Source organism: Leptonychotes weddellii, chromosome 1, assembly GCF_054177405.1.
Source record: "Leptonychotes weddellii isolate Sample4059 chromosome 1, ASM5417740v2, whole genome shotgun sequence".
In the NCBI taxonomy this organism is placed as follows: domain Eukaryota; kingdom Metazoa; phylum Chordata; class Mammalia; order Carnivora; family Phocidae; genus Leptonychotes; species Leptonychotes weddellii.
In genome coordinates this window covers 7,529,046-7,550,517 of record NC_138369.1, presented here as the reverse complement: position 1 = coordinate 7,550,517, position 21,472 = coordinate 7,529,046, and the positions used below count along the sequence as shown (strand labels likewise).

The 21,472-nt window shown below is 59.2% G+C and overlaps 1 protein-coding gene across 10 annotated transcripts in view; it reads right to left on the bottom strand.

Annotated features, from left to right (window-relative positions):
- Nucleotides 1-21,472, bottom strand: part of NFIX (nuclear factor I X) — a 93,399-nt gene that overhangs the window by 10,874 nt on the left and 61,053 nt on the right. For 8 of the 10 annotated variants that reach the window (XM_081813565.1, XM_081813598.1, XM_081813609.1 and 5 more), the window contains exons 3-8: nucleotides 8,809-8,871; nucleotides 8,383-8,457; nucleotides 7,915-8,035; nucleotides 6,667-6,803; nucleotides 3,665-3,787; nucleotides 1,330-1,505 (exon numbers count right to left, since the gene is read on the bottom strand). In XM_081813565.1, the coding sequence (XP_081669691.1) occupies nucleotides 1,330-1,505; nucleotides 3,665-3,787; nucleotides 6,667-6,803; nucleotides 7,915-8,035; nucleotides 8,383-8,457; nucleotides 8,809-8,871 (695 nt within the window). The remainder of the gene's footprint in view (nucleotides 1-1,329; nucleotides 1,506-3,664; nucleotides 3,788-6,666; nucleotides 6,804-7,914; nucleotides 8,036-8,382; nucleotides 8,458-8,808; nucleotides 8,872-21,472) is intronic. The other 2 variants (XM_081813590.1, XM_081813616.1) reach the window with 1 other exon arrangement.

The window sequence follows — 21,472 nt, the reverse complement described above, 5'->3', positions numbered from 1 at the left end:
GGAGCTGCAGAGCCAGCAAGAGAAACCTCACAGGGAAAAGGGGAGAAGGAAACGAGGAAAGCAGAAGGAGGGAGAACAGGAGAGAGGGAAGAGGACCAGCTTCCGTTCTGGACAGCAAGAGTGAGGAGGCTGAGCCGCAGCCCAGCCCCAAATCAATACACCAGCACTTAGCAAATGCCCATGTGTACAGGCCGCCCTGAGGCAGCACTGGGCTGCGTGGCCAAGGGCCACCCACGGCTCTCCCTGGGCCACCTTTGGCACAGGCTTCCGAACACCTTTCCCCACCACGGCCCTTTGAGCGTCCTTCCCACCTGACCTCTCACAACGGGTTTCCAGGCTGGGCCAGCTGCGGGGAGAGGGGCTGGGCCTTCTCACAGTGCAGTGTGCTGCTGGGACTCTACAGCCTTCCTAGGGGTCTAGGGACCACTGTGTCCCAACCCGGAGTGCTCCCAGGGACGAAGGGAGGACCCCTGTCTCACTGAAGGGTCACCTCTGGCCCACCACTGTCTGGGATAAGCCCTTTGCTGAGGGCCTGTGTTTCTGCTTGTCAGTGACTGGGCCCTAGGGCCTGCTGACGGAGAAGGGCAGTGGGCGACAGAGCTCCATGGGCAACCAGCGTCTCTCCTAGGCTGAGGAGCAGAAGGGCGTCGCTCCAGAACAATAACTGACCGGGGAACCTCTTTCTAAGAGTTCTGCCAACAGGAGACTCCACGACAGCTCCTGTTGGAAGGAAGGAGGGCCTTTCCTCTACCGAGGGCTTCTCACCAGGAAATGATGATGCCCCCAGGGCACACATTCTTGATCATCAGGACTGGGAGGGGGTGATGCAGCTTGCGTTATGGGGCGGGGGGCGCGGATGCTGCTCAGTACCCCACAGTGCACGGGACGGCCCCACAGAACAAAGAATGAACAGCCCAGATGTCAATAGTGCCAAGGCTAGGAACCCTTGGTCTAGAACCTACACAATCCTTGTAGCTCTGAGGTTTTAAGAGGGGTGTTACGAGGTAAGGAGTCCAGGCCGGGTTGGATAGATCACGGATACACTCTTACTGGGGGCACAGAGACCGAGGGGAGGGCGAGGAGCGCGAGCAAAGCAGGCCCGGCCCCTGCCCCCGCCCCCAACTCTGGACTGTGACAGACAGGCCCTGGCATTACACACGGACCCCTACCCCCAGATCCAGAAGACGGAGGTGTTTGGCACTACCGACTCTCTGCCGCTCCAGCCCCAGGAGGGCTCCCGGCTTTCGGACCCTCTCCCTGTGAGCCCCGAGACAGACGGACGGATGCAGAGATGAGCTGTGGCAGGGCTCCTGGGGCCTCTGGACTCACCTGTCCGGCGGCCTGGCCCGAGCCGTCCGAGCACACGAACTGCACAAACTCCTTCAGCGAGTCCTGCCCGTGGTGGTGGTGGTAGCGGATGGTCGGGTGCGTGAAGTACGGGCTCGACTGCTGGATGATGGATGTGGAGGGGAAGTGCAGCGCTGATGCTGTGGCCCGGGGACTCCCTGCGTGCACGTGGGCAGGAAGAAGAGGGCATCAGGGCTTAGCAGGTAGAGGGGCGCGCGATGGAAGACGGGGTGGTCAGACAAAGCACTGAGGAACCAGACGAAAAGGGAGAATGGGGTAAGATCAGGGCCAGGACCAGGGTGAGGAGAGTGAGGCACCGGCCTCTGGTGAGAAAGTTAAGGCAGTGCCAGATGATTCGGCAATCGAGGTAAGTAATATCTTAATGCAGTATTTTTAAAAAGCCGAATTGGCGGAGCGCCTGCACGGCTCAGTCGGTGAAGCACTGGACTCTTGATTTTGGCTCAGGTCATGATCTCAGGGTCGTGATCGCAGGGCTGTGACATCGAGTGAGCGCCACGCCGGGCTCTGCTCTCAGTAGGGAGTCTGCTAGAGATTCTCTCTCTCCCTCGGCCCCTCCCCGCCAAAACAAATAAATAAATCTTTTTTTTAATACTTTTTAAAATAAAAAGTTCAATTGGCAAACTAGGGCTGGTCAGCCAGCTGCTTGTCTTTGTGATAAAGTCTGATTAGAAGCAGGGCTGGAGCTAGGGTGACACGAACAAGGCAAGGTCAGGCAAATGCAAGGCCAGTCCCCTCTTTTGTTTAAAACGTTGATAGCTATTCCTTGTATATTTTTTGCAATCGTTTCAATTTTTTAAAAATATTACATTAAATATTATTTATCTTGATGGCTAAGGTTTTGGCGCCTCCTGACACTCTGCATTGTGGTGAGCGCCTCACTGCCTTCACCCTGGTCCAGGCCTAGGTGCGAGTCTGGGGGAGGGAAGGAGGAGGCCAAGGACTCCCAGGCTCTGGCTAGAGACGGGGCCGCTTGCCTGTGCAGGACAAGCCCTTGAAATGCATACACCCGGCTCCTGCACGCACATGACCGTGCCTCTGGCCGCTGCTGCCCAGGCCCTGTTCCTCCGTGCTCAGCCCCACGGTCCTTGCACACGCATCCTCCCCACACACAGCTCCCACCCCGGCGCAGGCCCCAGCTCTTCCCTGGGCCCAGTCCTCCCCCTCCGGTCTGTTTCCAATCAGCTCGCTCTTGCTCTCAGTTTCATTAGGGGGCTGAGCAAACTTGGCTTCTCTCTGGAGTTCATAAAAGCTGAGCCGAGCTGGGCCTGCCGCCCTCCCGCTGCCTGCACACAGGCCTGGGGTCCCCGCCCCCACCTTGTGGCCACCACACCCTGCCCCAGTGCAGGCTGCCTCTGGGCTCTCAGCCAGGAGGCCCCGAGGAGGAGGCTGGGAGGGTAAACTGCACTCTTCTCCGTGTCCTACAGAAGGGCCCGCAAGACGGCAGGCGGGTGGACACAGGCAGTGTCCAGAAAAAAGCCCAGGCCTCTTTCTGCCAGAAGGGTACCAAGGGGGGGGAAAAAGCAAATGAGGGAGCAGGGAGGCTGAGGACTCAGTTCCCACAACTTCCTGCCAGATTCCATCCCCTCAGGAACGCTGAGCTGTCCCCACGCCCCCACCCCCACCAAGCACCCTCTCCGGAGAAAGAAGCAAGAGAGCCCCCAGAGGGAGTGGGCTTGCTCCTTTCCCTGGAGAACAACCCAGGTGCTACCAGCCCCTTGGCCTAGCCCTTCACTTTCAGAAAAGGGCACGGAGGGCCTGAGAAGGGGGCCTGGGCTCCCCTGAGTGCTCTTGTCAATTTGTGCCCCACAGCGCCCCAAGTTGGTGCTGGGAAACCAGACCCTGGGCTCAGCCAGGAGCTAGGAGACAAGAGGTGAAAGGAGGACAGAGGGAGAAGCCTGAGCTTTCCCGCCCACAACGGGCAGGAGGAAAGGAGAGCGGACAGGAGTGGGTCTGAGGCCTCCGTCGTCACAGGCAGGTGGGAGAGGGCCTTGGGACAGGCCGGTGCAGCACAGCACACACATGCGTGCACACACAAGCACACACGCACACACCCATGCACAGACGTGCACATGGGGAGTGAGAAGCAAGTGGGAGGGTGCTTGGGAACGGGGTGAGGAGGGGCTGCCGCGGAGGGAGGGCCCATTCCCATGCCCACCCTCCGCCAGACCTCGGCCTACTCAGAGAGCTTGCGGCTGTCACTCCGGGGCTGGAGCCCCAGCTCCTTCACCTGGCCAGCTGCCCCTAAGTGCTCCACCGCCTCCCCCACTGCCCCCCTCCAAGCCCCCCCATTTCTCACCTGGTCTGACTCCAGCAAGCACAGGCAGCGGGTGGTGAGTGAAAGCCATGCGCGGGGAGCTGCCCTGAGAGGAGAGGGCACTGCAGAAGTCCAGCTTTCCTGACTTCTTTAGAGAAGCCGGGCCTGGGGGGAGGAATCAGCAACACAGGGCAGGTTTAGCTGGGCCGAGGCGAGAGCAAGGGAAGGTGGGAAGCCAGCAGCTAGCTCCTTCTCTCCTCGGGCCCCCTCCCGGCTACCCCTTCCCCACCACACCCCCTTCCTGTCTCCTTTGCCCCATTCCGGCTCTGGTTCTCAGGCCCGGTATGCCAATGGGCCAGCTACAGGTGCTCTGATCGGAGAGGAAAACGAGACCCTTGGGTGTGCTGGGTAGGAGATGAGCAAGGGGGCTCATCTTGCTCCCTGATGAGCAGATAAGGAGCTCATAGGGCACAGGATGAAAAGGTGGGATGCAGGGGCAAGGGGCAGGGAAGGTGTGCAGGAGGAGCCCTGGGGAGCCAGCTTCAGAGTGAGGGGGGAACAGGAAGAGGGATGGGTTTGGGTCTGCTCTGTGGGGGCCCTGGACTGGGGGAGGCTCTGGTAGGAAGAAGCCACCAATCCTCAGGAGGGACCGCAGGGGTGATACAACACCCGACAAGAGAGTTGGGAAGGGGCTGGAGGACCTGGGTGGGCACTGGGGGCAGCGCGGGACAGAAAAGGACTCCCCTGCCAGGGGATCCAGAGGCTGGGCAGCTGTAGGATGGGTCATTTCGGGGCTTTGCTCTGCTCCTGGTGCCAGAGATGGGGTGGCATTCAGTGGGAGACAGGGCCACAGAGAACACCCCGTTGCAGCTCTGCCTGAAGGATCCCGATGCTGCCAACCAAGGTCATCTCTGTGCCAGGCGGGCATGATGTCCAAGTGATGCTCTGACACAGCAGGGCCCCTGGGCCAGGTCCTCCAGGGGAACTTGTCTCCTGTCCTGGGCTGAGCCTGGAGAAGGCCGTGCCCAGGATGGGAGGGCTAAGATGCAGTGGTGGAGATCTGCAGAGCTGCCATCTTTCAGGCATAGAATCAGTCTGAGTGGGGGGGTGGGGGTGGGGGCTGCAGCCTTAACCGCAGAGGGAAGCGGTGGGGGAAGGGCGAACTCCCAGCCGCCAGCAGAGGTGTTATCTGGCGGCAGCTGTGTGCCACCTGATAGCTGGCACAGTGCGGGGGTGGGGAGCACCCCACCAGCTGTGCACAGCTGTCCCTGTGGCCGCACAGCGCCTCCCCAGCTGTTCCCTGTCCTGCAGCTGGGCTGCTTAATTGGCGATTTGTCGCAGCGCAGGGAAACAACACCGCAGGAGGCGGGGTGCGGGTACGGAGGAAAAAAAGGGAAAGCAAGGGAGCTGGGGGTGCTGCAGGAGGATGTTGGGGGCCGTGCATGGCAGGACAGCTAGAAGGAGCAGAAATGACAGGCACTGGAGCAGACAGCTGAGAAATAAGAGTGGGAGCCAGAGAGGGGACAGCTCTTTGAGCACCAGGTCAGGGCAGAGGGACCTGGGGGCTGAGCCCCAGGAGACAACGATGGATGTGGCTCTCAAGGCACTTGAGTCCTTGAGGGGCAGTCAATTAACTGAGGCCCTGGCTGTGGAGTCTTCGGGGCCTTTTCAACCCCTTCTCTCTCTCCCAGGGAAGTATCTGGGCTGTGTCGACCCAGGTCCCTGCTTGCCACATGAAACCCTGGGAGAGACACCCGAAGACTCGCCAGAGAGCTGTCCCACAGAGGTGAGCTTTGCTCTTGGTCTGGAGCCCACTCCCCAGGCTCATCTGGAGATGAGCCCTCCTCCCCTCCTCCCAGGGAGCCGAGAGCAGGGAGCTTGTGCAGACTGTATCTGGGCCACAGGAAAGCAGGAGCGCCTCCCCACCCTTCTGCCTTGCTTTTCCCCCAGCCCCTGCCCCGACCCATCCGCCTGGCCTATCTCTGTAGAGGCACATCTGGAAAACACCAGGCAAAGCGACATCAGGTCAGGCCTTCCTCTTCCTGCCTCAAGAGCAAAGCTCCCATTCCCAGGCCTGACCAGAGCAGACATGCCCCATGTACAATCCCCACACACGGGTCTACACTCCCTGGCCCCAAGACACTCGCACCTCAAGGACACACACAGGTTGTACCCTCAGTGCGTCAGGCAGAAGTCTCCCGCAGCCAGACTCCTTGTACGTGTATCATGCACACACACACACACCAGCGTGTGCACACACGCGTACTCTCCTTCCTTTCCTTCTGGGTTCTCTGGGTCTGCTCATGCCTCCAGTCAGAACTGGAAGTGAAGGTGGGTGGGTTCACCAAGAAAGGGGTGGTTGGAGGGTACTGGGAGGACTGGCCAGGCTTCCCTTAGACCTCCGCCCTTCCCTAGCTTTCCTGCTTGATTGGAAAAATGATTCTGGTCATTCTTTACTAGGCTCCGCTCCTCTCTGTGATGCTGGGCCCTTCAGACCAGTAGTTCTCAAGATGATTCTGTTCTCCTCTCCCCTATGCCAGGGGATATTCAGCAATGTCCAGGGACATTTTTAGTCATTATACTTTGGGGAGGAGTGGGGAGTTACTACTGGCTGGTGGGTGGAGGCCAGGGTTGCTGCTCAATGCCCTACAGTGCATAGGATGGCCCCACCCCAGAGAATGATGTGGCCCCAAATGTCCATGGCACCCAGACTGAGAAACTGCTTTAAACCATGAGGACCACAGAGCTGGGGCAACTTCTCCAGGGAAATAGCAAGAGAAGGAGACCACGAGAGCTCGGTGCCTGGGGCCTCTGCTTTCCTTCCACCACACCCATGGGCTCTGCTGCCCACGTAGGGACAGCCCAGCTCCTTGCCTCCACTCCCTCCTTCGGCCTGGTCTGCCCTCCTCTGGAAGATCAGGAGGCAAGAAGACAGGTAGTGCCACCCCACAGCAGGGGAACCGGAGGGAGGCTCGCCAGGTAAACCGAGAGGGAAGAAGAGGCTCCAGCCGCCCCGCTCCGGGTGGGCCCTGCAGCGCCCATACCTGCGTCCACATCGTTGGGCCACCCACTGGACTGGCTGCTGCCGGCTGCTGGGGAGCGGCCTGTACCAGGATAGAAGACATCATCCACAGGGCTCTCCATCTCGCTGTCATCGATGGACTTGGGGCGCTTGGTGGTGCTGGGGAAGATGAGAGGGATCAGGTAGGCCAAAGGAAGACGGAGGTACAGCTCCTCAAACCGAGGGAGGCTGCACTGATGACCTGTCGTGTGGGGAGCAGGTGCCTGATGACAGCAGCACCCCTAGGCACTCACTATGTGCCCAACCCTGAGACTAGACTGGCCCCGGAGTCCCTCGGGGCCCAGCCCACCTGCTCCTCCTCCTTGAGCCCCTTCTCAGGCCACGATGCCCTCATCCACTGAGCTGCCCAGGTCAAAGAGGGGGCAAAAGCCTCCTGCACTGCCTCCCTGGCCACTTGCCAGGGACAAAAATCCCAAAGGGTGCTCCAAAACTCAGACATCAAGATACTATGTTATTTTATATTAAAACGGTACTAACATGAAGCTATTATGGTATTATAATGTAATATTTTAAGAAATCAAAATGAATGCCAAAAACCTCACAATGAACCAAAAGTCTAAGTTTTTTAAAAAAAGCACAGGATCCCTCCCTGCCCTGAACAATTGGTCCTGACAAGGGCTGAATGTATCCACCTCCCAAACACCTCTCAATTCGGTCCCACCCTCTCACCCCACTCCCCCACCCAGCTCAGGCCCTCCTCTACTCCAGCCTCTAACTGGCCTTCAGTCCCGCCCACACATGCTGCTGCGAGGGGCACTTTCTGGAACACATATCCCCAGCATCTCCTGCTTCAAACCCTTCAGTGGGTTTTAAGTCTAAATACCTTCCAGAGCCCTCTTTGGGGGTCCCACCAGGATGTCCATCCTTGGCTGGGATGGGGGCTGCTCTACTTGGAGCATCCACCCCATGCCTGTCCGGGCTCAAATGTCACTTCCACAAGAGAGAGACCTTCTCAGATCCCCACTGGGAGTGCCTTCCAGGCACAGTCGTGCCTTGTTTGGGCTCAGGTCCCCAGCACCAAATGCCCAGCGACAGCACGAAGCAGGAAGCTCAGGGGGTTGGTAGCGTGGTGGGCCCCGGCTGCTCTGGAGCCCACGCCCTCAACAAGGGGTGACCTTCTAAGGCACCTGGGCCTTGGAAGTATGGCCGCCCGCAGCACCTGAGATGGCCTGGGGATGGAGGTGGGGGGAGGCCAGGGTGCTGCGCTCACCTGGTGGAAGGAGGGGAGGTGATGGACCGCCGCCCCAGGGTCACCTGGTTTATGTTGTAGTAGCTGGGACTCTCCAGGTCTGCCAGTGAGAAGTTGGGCCCTGATGCTGTCGCAACAGGAGCTGGGAAAAGGCAAGAAGGTGATAAGGTTTGAGGTGTGGAAGGCCCAATGGGGCCTTGTTTTGTTGTCATGAGCAGCTCCCCAGAAGCCTCCTCCTGGTTGGGGGTCTTTGGGGAAGAGCCCTTGGTTGTGATTTTTTTCCTACAAAGCAGTGGAGATTGGAGAATGGGCTCTCTGGGCGCCTCCGCTCCACCTAGCCCAGTACCAATGGGCAGAGTGTCCCAGGAAACCCTGTCTGCCCCTCTGCCAAGACCCCACCAGGGGTGGGCCACATGGGGTCTGAGTCCCACCTCCTTACAGCCCCAATCTGCTGAGCTCAGCCCTGGATGAAAGAAAGAACTCACTTACTCTGTGATACTCTCACCAGCTCCGTCACATTCCAGACCCCGGAAGTCACAAAACAGTCCTGGAAACTTAAGTGCCCTGAAGAGGGGAAAGGACAAGTGAGTGAGTCAGGCAAGGCTAGGAGGGGCTGCCTGCCTGTTTCCCCGAAGCTCTCCACACTCTTGCTTTGACTCCCTCCCTCCCAAGCCTCACATTCCAGACACAGGCTGGCCCTCAGGGGCCCTCATGTCTACACAGAAGAGTGAGTATGCTTCAGGTGAGCCCCCACCCCTTCGGATGTCAGCTGAAGTTTAGTTGAGGAATGGTTGAGTAAAGGAGAAGAAATGGAGGGAGAGTGGAGGCCAGGTTGGCCAGGGGTGGGAGGGCAGATGGGGGCAGGGCAGGCCACAGAGGCTAGGCATGGGCCAGCGGGAGTTGGGGGGCACTGACCGTTGGGCAGTGGTTTGATGTCCGCATCTCCTTGCTGGTTTGAACTATCTGATTGTCCGGATTCTGCAGGAGACACAAAGGAGAGAATGGGTCAAGATCAAAGTGTGCCCCACACACCAGCCAAGCAGCTGCCCCTCCAGCCCTGTAAACACCTTCACAGCACCCTCTCCTCAGAGGGGAGTAGCCTAGGGAGACCCGAAGAGAGGAGGAAGTGCATCCTACGGACACTGGAGCCAGATCCTGCTCCGTGGTGGGGTATCCTGGGCACTGCGGGGTGGTTGGCAGCAGCGCTGGCCTCCACACACTAGATTCCAGTAGCACCCAAGTCTTGACAACCAACACTGTCTGCAGACACTGCCCAATGTGCTTAGCAGCAAAGTCGCCCCCGGGTGAGCAGCAATGGCTGAGAATCAGCGCGAGGACGGTGCCCACGAGAGAAGCCAGTGACCATCTCTTTGCACAGCTGGGATGAACCCAAGGGTCCCCCATCCTCCACTCGGCTCAGGCTCCCAGCGGAGCAGCCCCTTCCTTCTCTCACTTCATTAATTACAGCCATTCCTGTCAGCCTGAACCCCCCCCCACCTCACCTTTATGCTTACAGGCAGTGCCTGGCAACACGGAGGGGGAGGTTTGCCCTGGCGCCGTCGCCCGCTCTGTGCCAGCCTGTCTGGGCTGTCTCATGCCCCAGTGCCACAGCTGCTCAGAGGGAGCCCCGAGACAAGGGCCCATTGTGCGGTGGGAGCTCACAGAGGGCTGGGGCAGGGTGGAGTGTGTGTGTGAATATTTTGCTGAGCTTGGGAAAGCCCCCCCACCCCCGCCCCCCAGGTCCTCAAAGCTTTGTGTGCCAGGGGCACAATGGGGACCTCCAGAATGCCTGCCCAGGCACGACAGCTGGCGAGAGGATGGCAGAGGGGGGCCAGGGCAGGTTGTGGGGCAGGAGGAAGGCTAGGCATTTGGTAAAGAATCGGCTGCTCACAAGGGGACAATGTGGGGGTGGCATCGGAAAACCGCGCCCTGGTATTGGCCAAGGCTCTGCCCAACTCTGACCCTGCCTCCTGAGTCTCACCCGCCACCCCAAGGTCAGCCTACTGACCGGAGAGTCCACCCCTCACTGGCCTCACAGCCAAGCTGCTCACATTGGGGAGTGACCAGCAAGGAAGCTCCTAAAGAACAATGAGACGGGGGCCCAAGAGATTGCAGCAAAGTGCCCTGTGGCCACTAGGCCACTCAGGAGGGATGGAAGAGTGATGGATGAGGGGGGCTGGTAAGAAGAACAGCATCCCTCTGGGAGCGAGGGCCCAGGCTTTGCTCAGGCCAAGTTTTTGGCCACCTGCCTTGATGTGACCGGTGAGAAAGGGCAGGTTGCCTACAGGACAGTTTCAGTCCCCACTTCCCCATTCTTTACCTTGTTTAGTTTTTTAAGTCCAAAAAAATAAAATAAAATAAAATCTTGTCACAAATCAAGAAAACAAGTTTATAAGGAAAATGCTAATGATGGCCCCTCAGCCCAATTTGGGGTGCAGCCTGCCACACCTCCCTTTGTGTTCACCGCTGTGGTGTGTTTGGGGATGGTGAATCCTACCCCATGCCACCTCTTTGCTACTGGCACTCTCTGCTCTGGAGACAATCTACAGGACCTCCTCCCATGCTCCCAGGAGGGCACCCTCTCTGTGCCACAGTGTCTTGTGGGTATGAATTTTGTCATTCTCTCGCCCTGGCCTATTCCTGGCTATCTAGGTCTGATTCAACACCCCCTGCCAGTCCAAGAAGGAGCAGGTGAGGGGCTGAGGTACTGGGTGGTCCACTCTAGGACCTCCCTAGACCCGGGGTGCCCTGAGCCTGCTTCATCTCCCAGGGCTGCCCTCTCCTCCATTCAAAACTTAGGAAGGGCAGAGCCACAGGCCCAGCATGTGGAGCCCATTGAGGGGCACATGCTCCGGGCTCTGCTGCCCAGCGGCCCCTGCTACTGACCCCACCCATTCTGGGACCAACTCAGTCCCCACCAGCCTTCCAGGTTTGGGTCCGTGGAGTTGCGGGAGCCAGAGCAGTCCACCCAGGGGTGTAGTCCCAGGCCCCCTGAACGCGGCCAGGTGGAGACAGAAAGCTGCCGCACGCGCACATCCAGCGCAAGGACAGAAAGGCGAGAGAGAACCCGACAAAGAGATGGAGGTGGGCCAGGGACTACGGCAGAGACAAATGGGGCTCCAGGAGAGCGCTATAGACAGGAAATCCTTCTAAACCAGGATACTGTCCCGAAACGTTATTGCTGTTATTACTATTAGCTTGATGTAAAGGAGCCAGCGGGAGCGAGGATCCAGCGCGGGCGAGGCCCGCTGCCACGCGCCTCCAGGCGCTGCTGGCAGCCATTTTAGCCCTTGGCAGCCATCTTACGGCTGGCGGCCCAGCCAGCGTCCCCACAATGCCACCCCCGCCGGCCCCCGGCATGCTCAGCTCAGCTCCAGGACAAAAGGCAGAAACGCTGGAAATCTGGACCCAGGCTCGGAGGCTCAGGAGCCAGCCCTGCAGCAGGGGCAGCTCCAGCCAGGGCCCCACCGCCCTGCTCTAGCAGCACCCCCTTCACCCTCGCGGCCGGCACCCAGCGGAAGGGGAAGGGAGGGTTAAAGCCGGGGCCCTGGGGGCACCATGGTCCGCTCAAAGGCACTGAAGCCCCCACAGGCCAGTCGCAGGCCCTGGGGCTCAACTAGGACCCCTGCCCTGACAGGGCAGTAAGGGACATGATGGGGGCAGGCCCTTGTCCACCCAGTGGACAGACGGGGCAGGGGGCTGGCAGGAGCCCATACAGCAGCTGCAGGGCCAAACAGCCACCGGGCCCTGGTGGACAGGCTTCTAGGGAGGGTGGAGACCACTGCCCCCTGCCCCCAGGGGAGGGAGCCAGCCAGCCAGCTTTCTTGGGCTCTTAGGGGAGCTGTGCCCCAAGGTCCGGGCCTACTCTAGACAGCCCTCTGGGATCAGAGGCTGCACCACAGGCTAGCACACCAGGGAGCATGACACCCCAGCATCTTGACTCCTTTCCCTGTTGAGCTCCCTGGGGGAGGGGATAACCCCAGGCCTCAGGACAGACAGGAGGAAGGTCCCTTTATGACACCCCTCCCCACGCCCCGCCTCATGGCTGCTCAGCTTTTATCTGGCAGAATGGGGCTTATCAGAGCCACCAGCTGAACAAACATACAAATCCACGGTTAGTGAGAAAAAACCCTCTGCCTGAACTCTTTATCTCCTGTTCACAGGCCCCACGCACTGCCCCCTGCCAACAGCACAGGAGGAGACCTGACTGCTGCACAGCAGGGACTCCTCTCTCCACTGTCCCCCACCCCCTCGCCTCCGACCCAGAACAGGGTGGCTCTCCCCTGGCAGTCCCTGCCGGCGGGTTTGCATGAGTAAGTTGCAGCCACATGGGAGCCCCCCGCCAGTGTCTGCTTTCTCGCCAGGGATAATGGGCCAGCTGGTGGCCTGTGGGCCAGTGGAGGGGCAGGGACAGTGTTGGCTAGCACAAGGCAGACAGGTGCCCAGCTCCATCTTTTATCCTCCCCCCACACCCTCCCCTGGCCCACGCCCCTGAGGCTGTCACTCTGATTCCCCAGCCTTCCAGGGCCACATCCTCTAGAAGCCTCTCTGGCCTCGGCTCTCTTCAGCCTGGCTGCCAGAGCGGTGGGGACCCTAAGTGCACACCCCCGGTTCAGGGCCACCCTAAGGGCAGCAGAGCAACCCTAACCCCCCTGCCTGCACCTCTCTTCAGAGACTACTGCTGCCTTCACACCCTGGAGACTGGAGATGGGAAAGAGCAGCCGGGGGCACCGCTACCTCCCTTTGGCCCTGACACCACTCGACCTTTCCCTCTATCCTGGCCCTGAAGACCAGAGAGCATCTTCCCTGGTTTTAAGCTTCCTCGCATGAGGCCCATCTAATATAGCCTCCTAAAAACAGTCAGCCACTGTGTCCAATGCCTGGGCTTGATGCCCTGGGCAGACAGGTATCAGGGTCCCTGAGCCCGGGCCAGGTTTGGGGATGGAGAGAAGCTCAGAGCCCACAGCTTATTCTCCATGCTCTCGGTGGTTAGGCCGGCTCATGTCACCCACAGGAGCATGCTCTGCTGACTGCCCTCTGCGTGGGACCTGGGCTACTCATGTGATCCACACCTCAAAGGCAGAGGCCACCTGCCCGCAGTGCCTGAGGACCCTGGCCACTATGGAGGCTTCCGGAAGGGAGGGCTATGCAAGGGCAGGTGACAGATCTGGACTCTGTCTCAGCATGGCTTCTGGGTCTGCGGCTACTCCCTGTTCATCTGCACACATATCATCAGTCACCTCCCCCCCGGCATCGATGGCCTGTGGCCTTCTGCAGTATCCAGACCCGGGCCAAACTCAGCCAACAGTTGGCAGTGTGGGCCCCTCTTCCTTAGGTTCCTCCATATCCCCTGAAATAGCCACAAAGCTCCCCCACCCCCCACCCCCAGTACTGCCTTTCTCAACCCTGCACCAGTTCCACCTTCTCAGTCCTTGAAGCCCCTCTACTTGCTTTATTGAGCTCTTCACCTTTCCCTTTGGAATCCCATTTCTGGTCTCATTTTTCTCTCTTGGCTCCACACTCCTCTCTCTGTCCTTCCTTCTCCTTCACGTTCCCTTTCTCAGGCTCTCTTTCCTCTCCCAACCATGCCTGTTTCTGTGTGTGTGTGTGTCCAGAAGGGCTCTGCCTCTTCATGGGAGCTCTGGAGGGGGAGCTCCAGCAGCTAGGAGAAGCCCAGTGTTGCACACGAACCCCAACTGACAGCATGTTATATATATGTATGTATATTTCCAGTCACAGACGGGCAGATATTTATGGCTCCCACTAGGTAAAGGAGGAATTCCTGCTTGCTGCAGGGAACGCTCTGCCTCGGCTCCCACCCGAAACAAACTCTCTCTGTGAAAGGGGCCACATGTAACTTGCTGGCCGGCTGCCTCCACGCACATCACTGACAGAGTGAGTTCTTAGGTGGCCAAGAGGAGCGGAAAGACCCAGCTCAACCACACCCACACGTGCATACACTCGGGCGAGCACAGTCAAACACGCACACATTTGGACATACCACCAGCAATTTCCTGCCGTCCCACAGGGGTAAAATGAGATGATGCATTCAGAGCTGCGGTCCCACTGTGCACTGCATGCTCAGTGCTTAGCACTGGGCCAAAGAGGAGCCCGCCTCTAGCTCTGCTGGACCACTGACCTCTGGGGGCTATAGAGGACAGCCCCCAGAGTTCTCTGTTTGCTTGCCCTTCCCCAGGCTCTCTCCAGGTCTGAGATTCAAGAAGCAGGGTGGGGGTGTGCTCTGTCCGGGGGTGCTGTCCTCTGAAGGGCTGATGCAATTCAGGAGCTGATCCTGGCACTCCCCAGGGTGGCACTCCCCTCCCCCTACCTGTCTCTCCCCTCTTCTGTGATTCCAGAGCATCCAGGGCACTGGAAATCCAATCTCAAGGGGAGCCAGAGGCCTGGCCTCCAGCAATCAGAGCTGGAGAATGTAACTATTGTGCCTCTTGAAACCTAAGTCCGAGAATCTGAGACACCCTGAGGAGGGGAGCGGTGGACGGACGGGGGGCTAGGGAGACAGGTCACAGAGGGGTTCTCCCCATCTCTGCAAACAGGCGACTTGGGACTGAGGAAGTCCTTGAGAGTGCAGGGCAGCCAGAGGGCAAAGAGGGGAGGGGCTCAACCTCGGCCAGGCCCAGGGAGCTTCTAGGATCTTTCCTTCCCTCTTTCCACTCTGCAGCCCACCCCCATGAGCCAGCCAGCTTGTGCATGTGCACACAAGCCCTGGAGCCATCCTGAGGTTTATCCGCCTTCTGCTGTCCCTAGAACCCCACATGGTGGGAGGCAGGAGCATGACCAGGAAGCACAGCCCTGAAGATAGGGGCAGGGGTATGGCTGGAGGCATGATGCGCACACATGTTCCACACCCCCCATTACCTTCATCTCTCCTTTCTTCATTCCCCCTCCACTCATGGACCTGAAGGGGCTTGAGCCTGTAGTGCAGGGGAGGCAAGTTGAGTGCCAGGGAAAAGGCCCAGTCACACCTGCATAGACCTGCTCTAGACCTGCCCTGGCTGCCCCTGGGGGTGGCCTGAGCTCAAGAAGGCCATGAAGGGAGGGTGGGGCAGGGACAACAGCTCAGGCCACAGGGAACGTGTGGATGGGACCTTCCACTCTCAGTCCCTGGCCCTGGTGGCACTACCTTTCCCACCTCAACCCACGCTACGTCCACCAGCACCATCTGTGGTCCTCCGGGAATGAGGGCCAGATCTGGCTGCCGCAGGGCTCACTGCCCAGCAGTGCGACTGCCGGAAGGGAGAAGGCAAGTCAGTGGGCTCAGCTGGTGCCCAGGAGACCAGCAGAATGGGCTCCAAAGGCCGTGCTCAGGCAAACAGCCCTGGTGCCTCCAGGGTGCTCCCCTGGTGTGAGCTGCTCAGCGTTCTCTGCCCTGTAGCTGATGGGAGAACCTTCCTTAGCACTGCCTCCAGCCCAGGAAGAACAAGAGATGGGGCCTGGTCACTGAAGCCCTGGGGGAACCAGGGGCCCAGGTGGTCATCCCCATGAAACGACAAACAGTGGCCAAAATGGGGGAGAGAAGGAGGGTTGCACCCTCGTGCAGAGCACAACACCTAGCAGGTGGATGGAGGGAAAAAGCCCAGTCAGCCTGTTAGGGGCCTCTCCCAGTCCGGCCCAGCAGTTAAGCAGTTAACTCCCAGCAGTTAAGTCCAGCAGCCCTGGGAGATGAGGATGGACATGCAGGCTCCTTCTGGGTCTGCCCTTTGCAGGGAACCCAGCACCAACCCCCAGCACCTCAGACATCAGTGATCCATGGCTCTCTGTGAACAAGCAGACCCCGGGCCTTGCAGTAACACCATCTGGGATGTTCCAGAGGTGCCCAGGGGGTAGGAAGTCCCATCAGATCAGAATTCCCATCAGACAGGGACTGGAGGTGAAGCAGCTGCTACTGAAGGAGGCAAAGGGAGGGACCTTGGGGAGACGGAGGGAGGCAGGAGCTCCGCACCCCAGGCCCTGGCCCACCTCTGCCTGGAGACTGCCCTTGGCCACTCTAAAGAAGCCCTCACCCCAGAACAGAGAGGGTGAAGGGGGCACACCAAGGGCAGTGGGGGATGGAGGTGGACAGCCAGCAATGGTGGAAAGAGGCTTCCCTTGGTTCACGTCCAGGCTCCAGAACCTACCAGCCAAGTGACCTTGGTCAAGTTCTGAGCTGTTTCCTCCTCTGTAAAATGCAGATGCCACCCACCACCTAGGGCTCTTGGGTGAGGAATAAATGAGAAAACAGGTATAAGGTGCTTAGCCCAGGGCCCGACTCATAGACGTCACCTGTCCTTCCATCTGGACCACCATTTCCCTTCAACACCATTAGCTGAAACTCTACTCCTTCTCCTGCTCTGCTCAAAGGCTGCCTCAGTGAGAGAAGTGTGGCTAACCCTCAGCTCTCCCCTCCCCCAGGGGTGCATACTCATTATGACACATTAAGTATGCCCTAGATTACTATTTTTTGGTGTCTCGCCCCAGAGAACATGGCCAGCAGGCTGAGGGTCTCCCTCAGGGTCTGGCCCATTACCATCTGCAGAAAGGGGCAGACAGGTTTCCCTGGACATAAAAAAGCAGGATGCCTTCTACAGGTGTGTCCCTCTCCAAAGTCAGTGGTTACAGTAAATGGCCTTGGGATGGTTACCATATTGGAAATAGTGGGGGAGAGGCAATGAAAGGGAAGGCCAGGGGATGGGTAAGGCCAAAAGAGAAGGGGGAGAAAAAGCTTTTGCCCCTAGATTCTAAGGGTGCTTGGCCCTGGGCCCTGCCTGTCCCAACCCAGCGCTAAGGATACAGAGAGCTGAGGACACCAGAAGCATCGGTGCTGGCCCCACGGGTGGCCAGCCGCCTCCCCCGGAGTGCCAGCCGGTGCCACAACGCAGCCAGCAGCTGGAGCCGATGTTCCCAAGAGGGCCTGGGGCCAAGGAGTCATATAATAGCTGGGTCCATAAAAGGGGCCCCCACCCCTAAAGCTTCTGTCCCCTCCTGAACCTGATAGAAACTGACAGTGGAGAATGCCCTCCATACCCAGCATGCCAAGAAAAGATGGGCCCTGCAGAGGGGGTGCCCCCATCCAGTCTAGGGGCATGCAGAGCTGCTCCCCAACCCCTACCCGCTTTCTGTTTCCAGCACTGCCCTTTCCGACCCTTTGAGCTGCCCAGGCCAGGCCTGGCCAGACAACTGCCCCCACCTCCAGCTGCTCTTAGGACTATTAATAGTGTCTCCACCTCCCAGGGTCAGGCCTCACCCTCCCCCCATCGCCCAAATACACTTGTCCTTGGTCTAATTACTTGTAAAAGGCACAGAGTCCTCCAGGCACTAACGCCAACCAGGGATGAGAAGGGGGGGTTCAGAAGTTCTGGAGGCCACCTGAGGGACATGCCTGGCACAACTCAGAGTTTGGAAAAAGGAGGGAAGGAATCAGTGAACCCCAGAACAAGATGACAAAAAGACAAAATGAAAACTAAGAGGGAGGGAGGGGCCAAGAGAGAAAATCAGAACCAAAGCAAAGTGGTTCAAAGCAAGAGGGCTGAAATAGAAAGAATCAGAGAAGGAGAAGGTTCCAACAGGGAGGAAAAAGGGAAGAAAGCGAAGGGAGAGAAAGGGAAGACAGAGGAAGTGACTTCTTAACAAACAAACAAAAGAAACAGAAGGGGAGAAAGCTTCCCTAAAAATACTCAGGAGTGGCTTCATAAGCACAGCTGGGCCGCATCCAGCTGCCGGCACCTGATGGGGGACACTCATCAGGGTGAGGGACTGGAGAGGCCCCAAGTCAAGGAGCCTCAACCCATATACCTTTGCAATGTTCTGGGGAAGGGAGGTGGGGGGCAAAGATGAGGAGGCAGAAAAGGAACAACCGACCAGGAAAAGAAAGTGGGAGGAGTCCCCACGAGAGCAAAGTCACTCTCAGCCCTGGGCAGGGGAAAGCTCCCACACGTGGAGCCCCCTTGCTTACAGGAAGAGGGTCAGGCTGGCCAGAAGATGGGGGGGATAGGAGAACATCAGGGCTCCCTGGCCTCCTTGTGTTCCAGGTTACCTCTCTCTTTCTGGCCATGAGCAGAGTCTTACCCCCACCTTGCCTCCTGCTGACCCCTCTCCTTAGGAGAATCCAGGGGGCCTGGGGAAGGAGAACCCACCTAGGTGAGAGCAGGCCAAGGCCACTTGCCTCCCATCCTCAGGTGCTCTAATTTCCTCAGCCCCCTAAGGGGCAGCACCTGACACCCAGGCTGGTGTCTCTAAAGGAGCCTTCTCTACCAGGGAGGCCTTCTGGGGAGAGACATACTTGGGCCCATGGAAGAGCAACAAACACAAACACGTGCCATAATCAAATGTCCAAGTGGAGAACTTCTGCCAAGTAGCCTTTCCTTCAAATCCCATCCACACTGGGAGCCCCTGGCTGGGCCAGGGCTGGGGGACTGGGACTCTGGCTCTGGAGGGCTCAAGAGCCCCCAAGGACTTGGCCACCAGGCCTCCCAGAGCAGGGGGTCCCAGACTGGGAACACCCCACTAGAGCATCAGTCCTCTGGGGTCAAGGCCTGTCAGTGTTTTGTTCACTACTGTAACCTGCAGTTGAAGAGGATAACGAGATTCTAAATAGATCCTTCTAGATCCTTCTTCCAACTGTGGCTACACTGACCACCCAAGGGACAAAAGTACCAGGTGACTGGCACCTTCCCCTTATAAAGAAGAGAACATTTTTCCTGCAGGTCCATCCTCGACACTCAACGCCCAAGGAATTGATGTGGAAACCCCAGTACCACTAATTCTGCAAAGCCCAGCTGGGCCGGGACTGCAGGACTGGACACACGGATCCCCATGCCTGAGGGCTGGACTGACCAGAGAAAGGATGCAGAGTCTCCCCGTGGAGGGCAGGGCAGGGGAACACTCTTGAAAGCTTGCTCGGCTCCCCACCCTCCCCCCACCCCCAAAGACCTTACAGCAGCCACTGCCCAGAGCTACCCAGACAAGACATGAAGAATTTGGGCCTCTGACTCCAAATCTTCAACTTACAGCACTGAAAGCCCAGGCTGGGCTGAAAAACTGTGTAGGCACATAGCCTCCTGAGGGGATGAGATGGCTCTGGGTGTCAGAAGGAGCCCTGGGCCTGGGATCCAAATCCTAGACCTGCTGTTGTCAGGCACCCAGTGTGTCTCCCAGGCCTCCTCTCCCTCCCTGTGCAACACATGGCGGGCTTCCCTTAGACAGCACAGTGAGCCCCGAGCAGGAATTTTTACAGAGAAGAGGACAGGATAGTTTTATACGCTCTAAAGCACCAAGCATACATAAGGGAGGCATAGATGGGGCAAGGAAGTCAGCTTCCGGGACCCTACATTTCAGCTTTGCTGTGATCCTGAACAGCAGCTGAGGGGCATCTTCCAGAAACTTGGACCTGCACTCAGTACTGTGGTGGGCCACCTGGTAGGAGGCAGCTACCCAGACTCAGGGCCGGGACAGTCTAAGCTGCTGAAGAGACCAAACGATACCGACCCTCCAGGTTGGCAGGTGCCACATCCGCCAGTGAAAATGCCCTGAAGGACCAGAAGGGACTTTCCGGAGCAGCGGGGCCGCAGGGCTCGGGGCCGCAGGGCTCGGGCCGCACCCGCACGGACCTGCGCGCTGCATTCCCGGACGCCGTAGCTAGGTGGCGCAGCGAGTTAACACTAGCTGCCCTCTGCCGGCAGCGGCGGGGCCCGGGGCGGGGGCGACGAACCTGCGCGCCGCCCGCCGGGGGCTCCAGGGGCCGGGGTTCCCTCTGCACGCCCCCGAGTCCGGAGCAGGAAGGAGGAGGCCCCGGGCAGACCCAGGCCACTCGAACCCCGGGCTATGCTGACCGAGGCGGCGACTCTCGTTGCTGCCGTTGCCGCTGCCAAGCACATCCCGTGATGTGATGTGAGGGCCGAGCTTCCCGTTCTCATTGATTAGGAACAGCTTGCGGTGCGGGGGCCGGATGGAAGGGGGCCGGGGAATGGGCGAGCGAGGAGGAGCGGGGAGGGGGGGGCGCTGCCAGGTGCATGGCTGTGGGGGTTAACCAGTGAGCCCGGGCGCACCCTGCGCAGCGCCACCGTGGCTCTCGGTCCCTACCTGCCTCCCCCAGAGCGGGGCTGCTCTGGGTGTGGGCGAGTCTGCGGCCGCGTGACCCCACGAATGTTCCCGACACTCCCACGACGCCCCAACCTTTTGGCAGCACAGACCTTCCCCTTGCACTTGATAAACTCTTGAAGAGGAAGATTTCCTCCCCGCCCCTCCCCCTCGCCCCTCTCAAAAAGTTAAAAATGGAGACTAAAGTCAGAGATCACGAACCAAGGAGAGGGAGAGAAATGGAGAAAAGTCAAGAAGAAGAAGAAAACAACAGCGCTCTCTGCAGTGGCGGCAGCCGTCGGGCAGGCACACCCTCCCAGGCGGGTGTGGAGAAAGGCCCCTTTGTTCGTCAGGGAGGTTAGCCGAGGTGAGGCCTGCTCCCCCCACCCGCCTCCCGACCCTGGGCCGTGCAGATCGCTTCTCAGGGCTCCGGACTGGGTCTGGCGGCTTCTCTGGCCCCCCAATTCTTCTTCCACTCCTTCTGCCAGCCAGTGGAGTAGCCCAGTGGTGGAGGGTTTTGAGGTGGAGGGGGAAGCACTGCTCCCTACCCCCGGCCTTGTCCAAACACCAGGGGTCACACATATGGGGCGGGGTTGGGCTGGGTCCTCCAATGGGCCTTCTGGACGCCGGCACTACCAGCCATTAGCGCGATTAGCCCAGGCTGCTCTTAAGCTGAGGGGTTGTGGGGGGCAGATTCTGCACGCAGCAGGCCCCCCACAAAGGCATGGCCAGAGAGGGTGGCACATGCTAGAAGATGGCGCCCCAGGAGGCACAGGCTGGCTGACCACGCCCCTCCCGCCCACAGTGAGGCCCAGGGCATCTCCTGTACCCATTCTAGATAGAGGACCTTTCCAATAGCCCGGGGCTCTGGGCTAGAGGTGGCTCGCGCAGAGCTTCCTCAAAGTGAGGGCTGGGCTCTCGCACTGGGGTCATCCTCAGATGAGAGGCAGGGCCTGAGCTCCTTCTGTTCCCCAAGGAGGGGCTAGAATGGGGTTGTAAAGGGGGTACTGAGAACAGACCCACCTCCAGAGCCTGTCAAAGCAGAGGCTGCAGAGGGATCCTGGCAGCAGTGGGAGGGAAGAGACACTGAAAAGCATCCCCTATGCCCCACAGCACACCCCCATTCCCTGTCCCACCGTACTGGCTCAGGTTAGGGAAAGGACCTGAGGGATGGCAATCCCCCAAGCACTGTGTGCCCTCTGCCCATGAGAGCAGGGGTGCAGCCCCCCCGGAGCCCTCAGGCCTCTCAGGCAGAGCTGGATGGCTTTACACTAGGCCAAGAAGTGCATCCCTTTTCCAACCAGCGGCACCCTCGACCTCCCAACCCATGCATGGGCAGCAGAAAACCTGGAATGAGGGACTGGCCGGGACTGGTCTGCTCCAGACAATCCCCTGGCCTCATGTGTGGGGGATACCTGTTTTTCAGGAGGCCCCGGCCTCCTACCAGCAGTACCACAAAGCAAAGCAGTGAGAGAAGGGAGGAGGAGCATCATGTCGCTGACCTGGC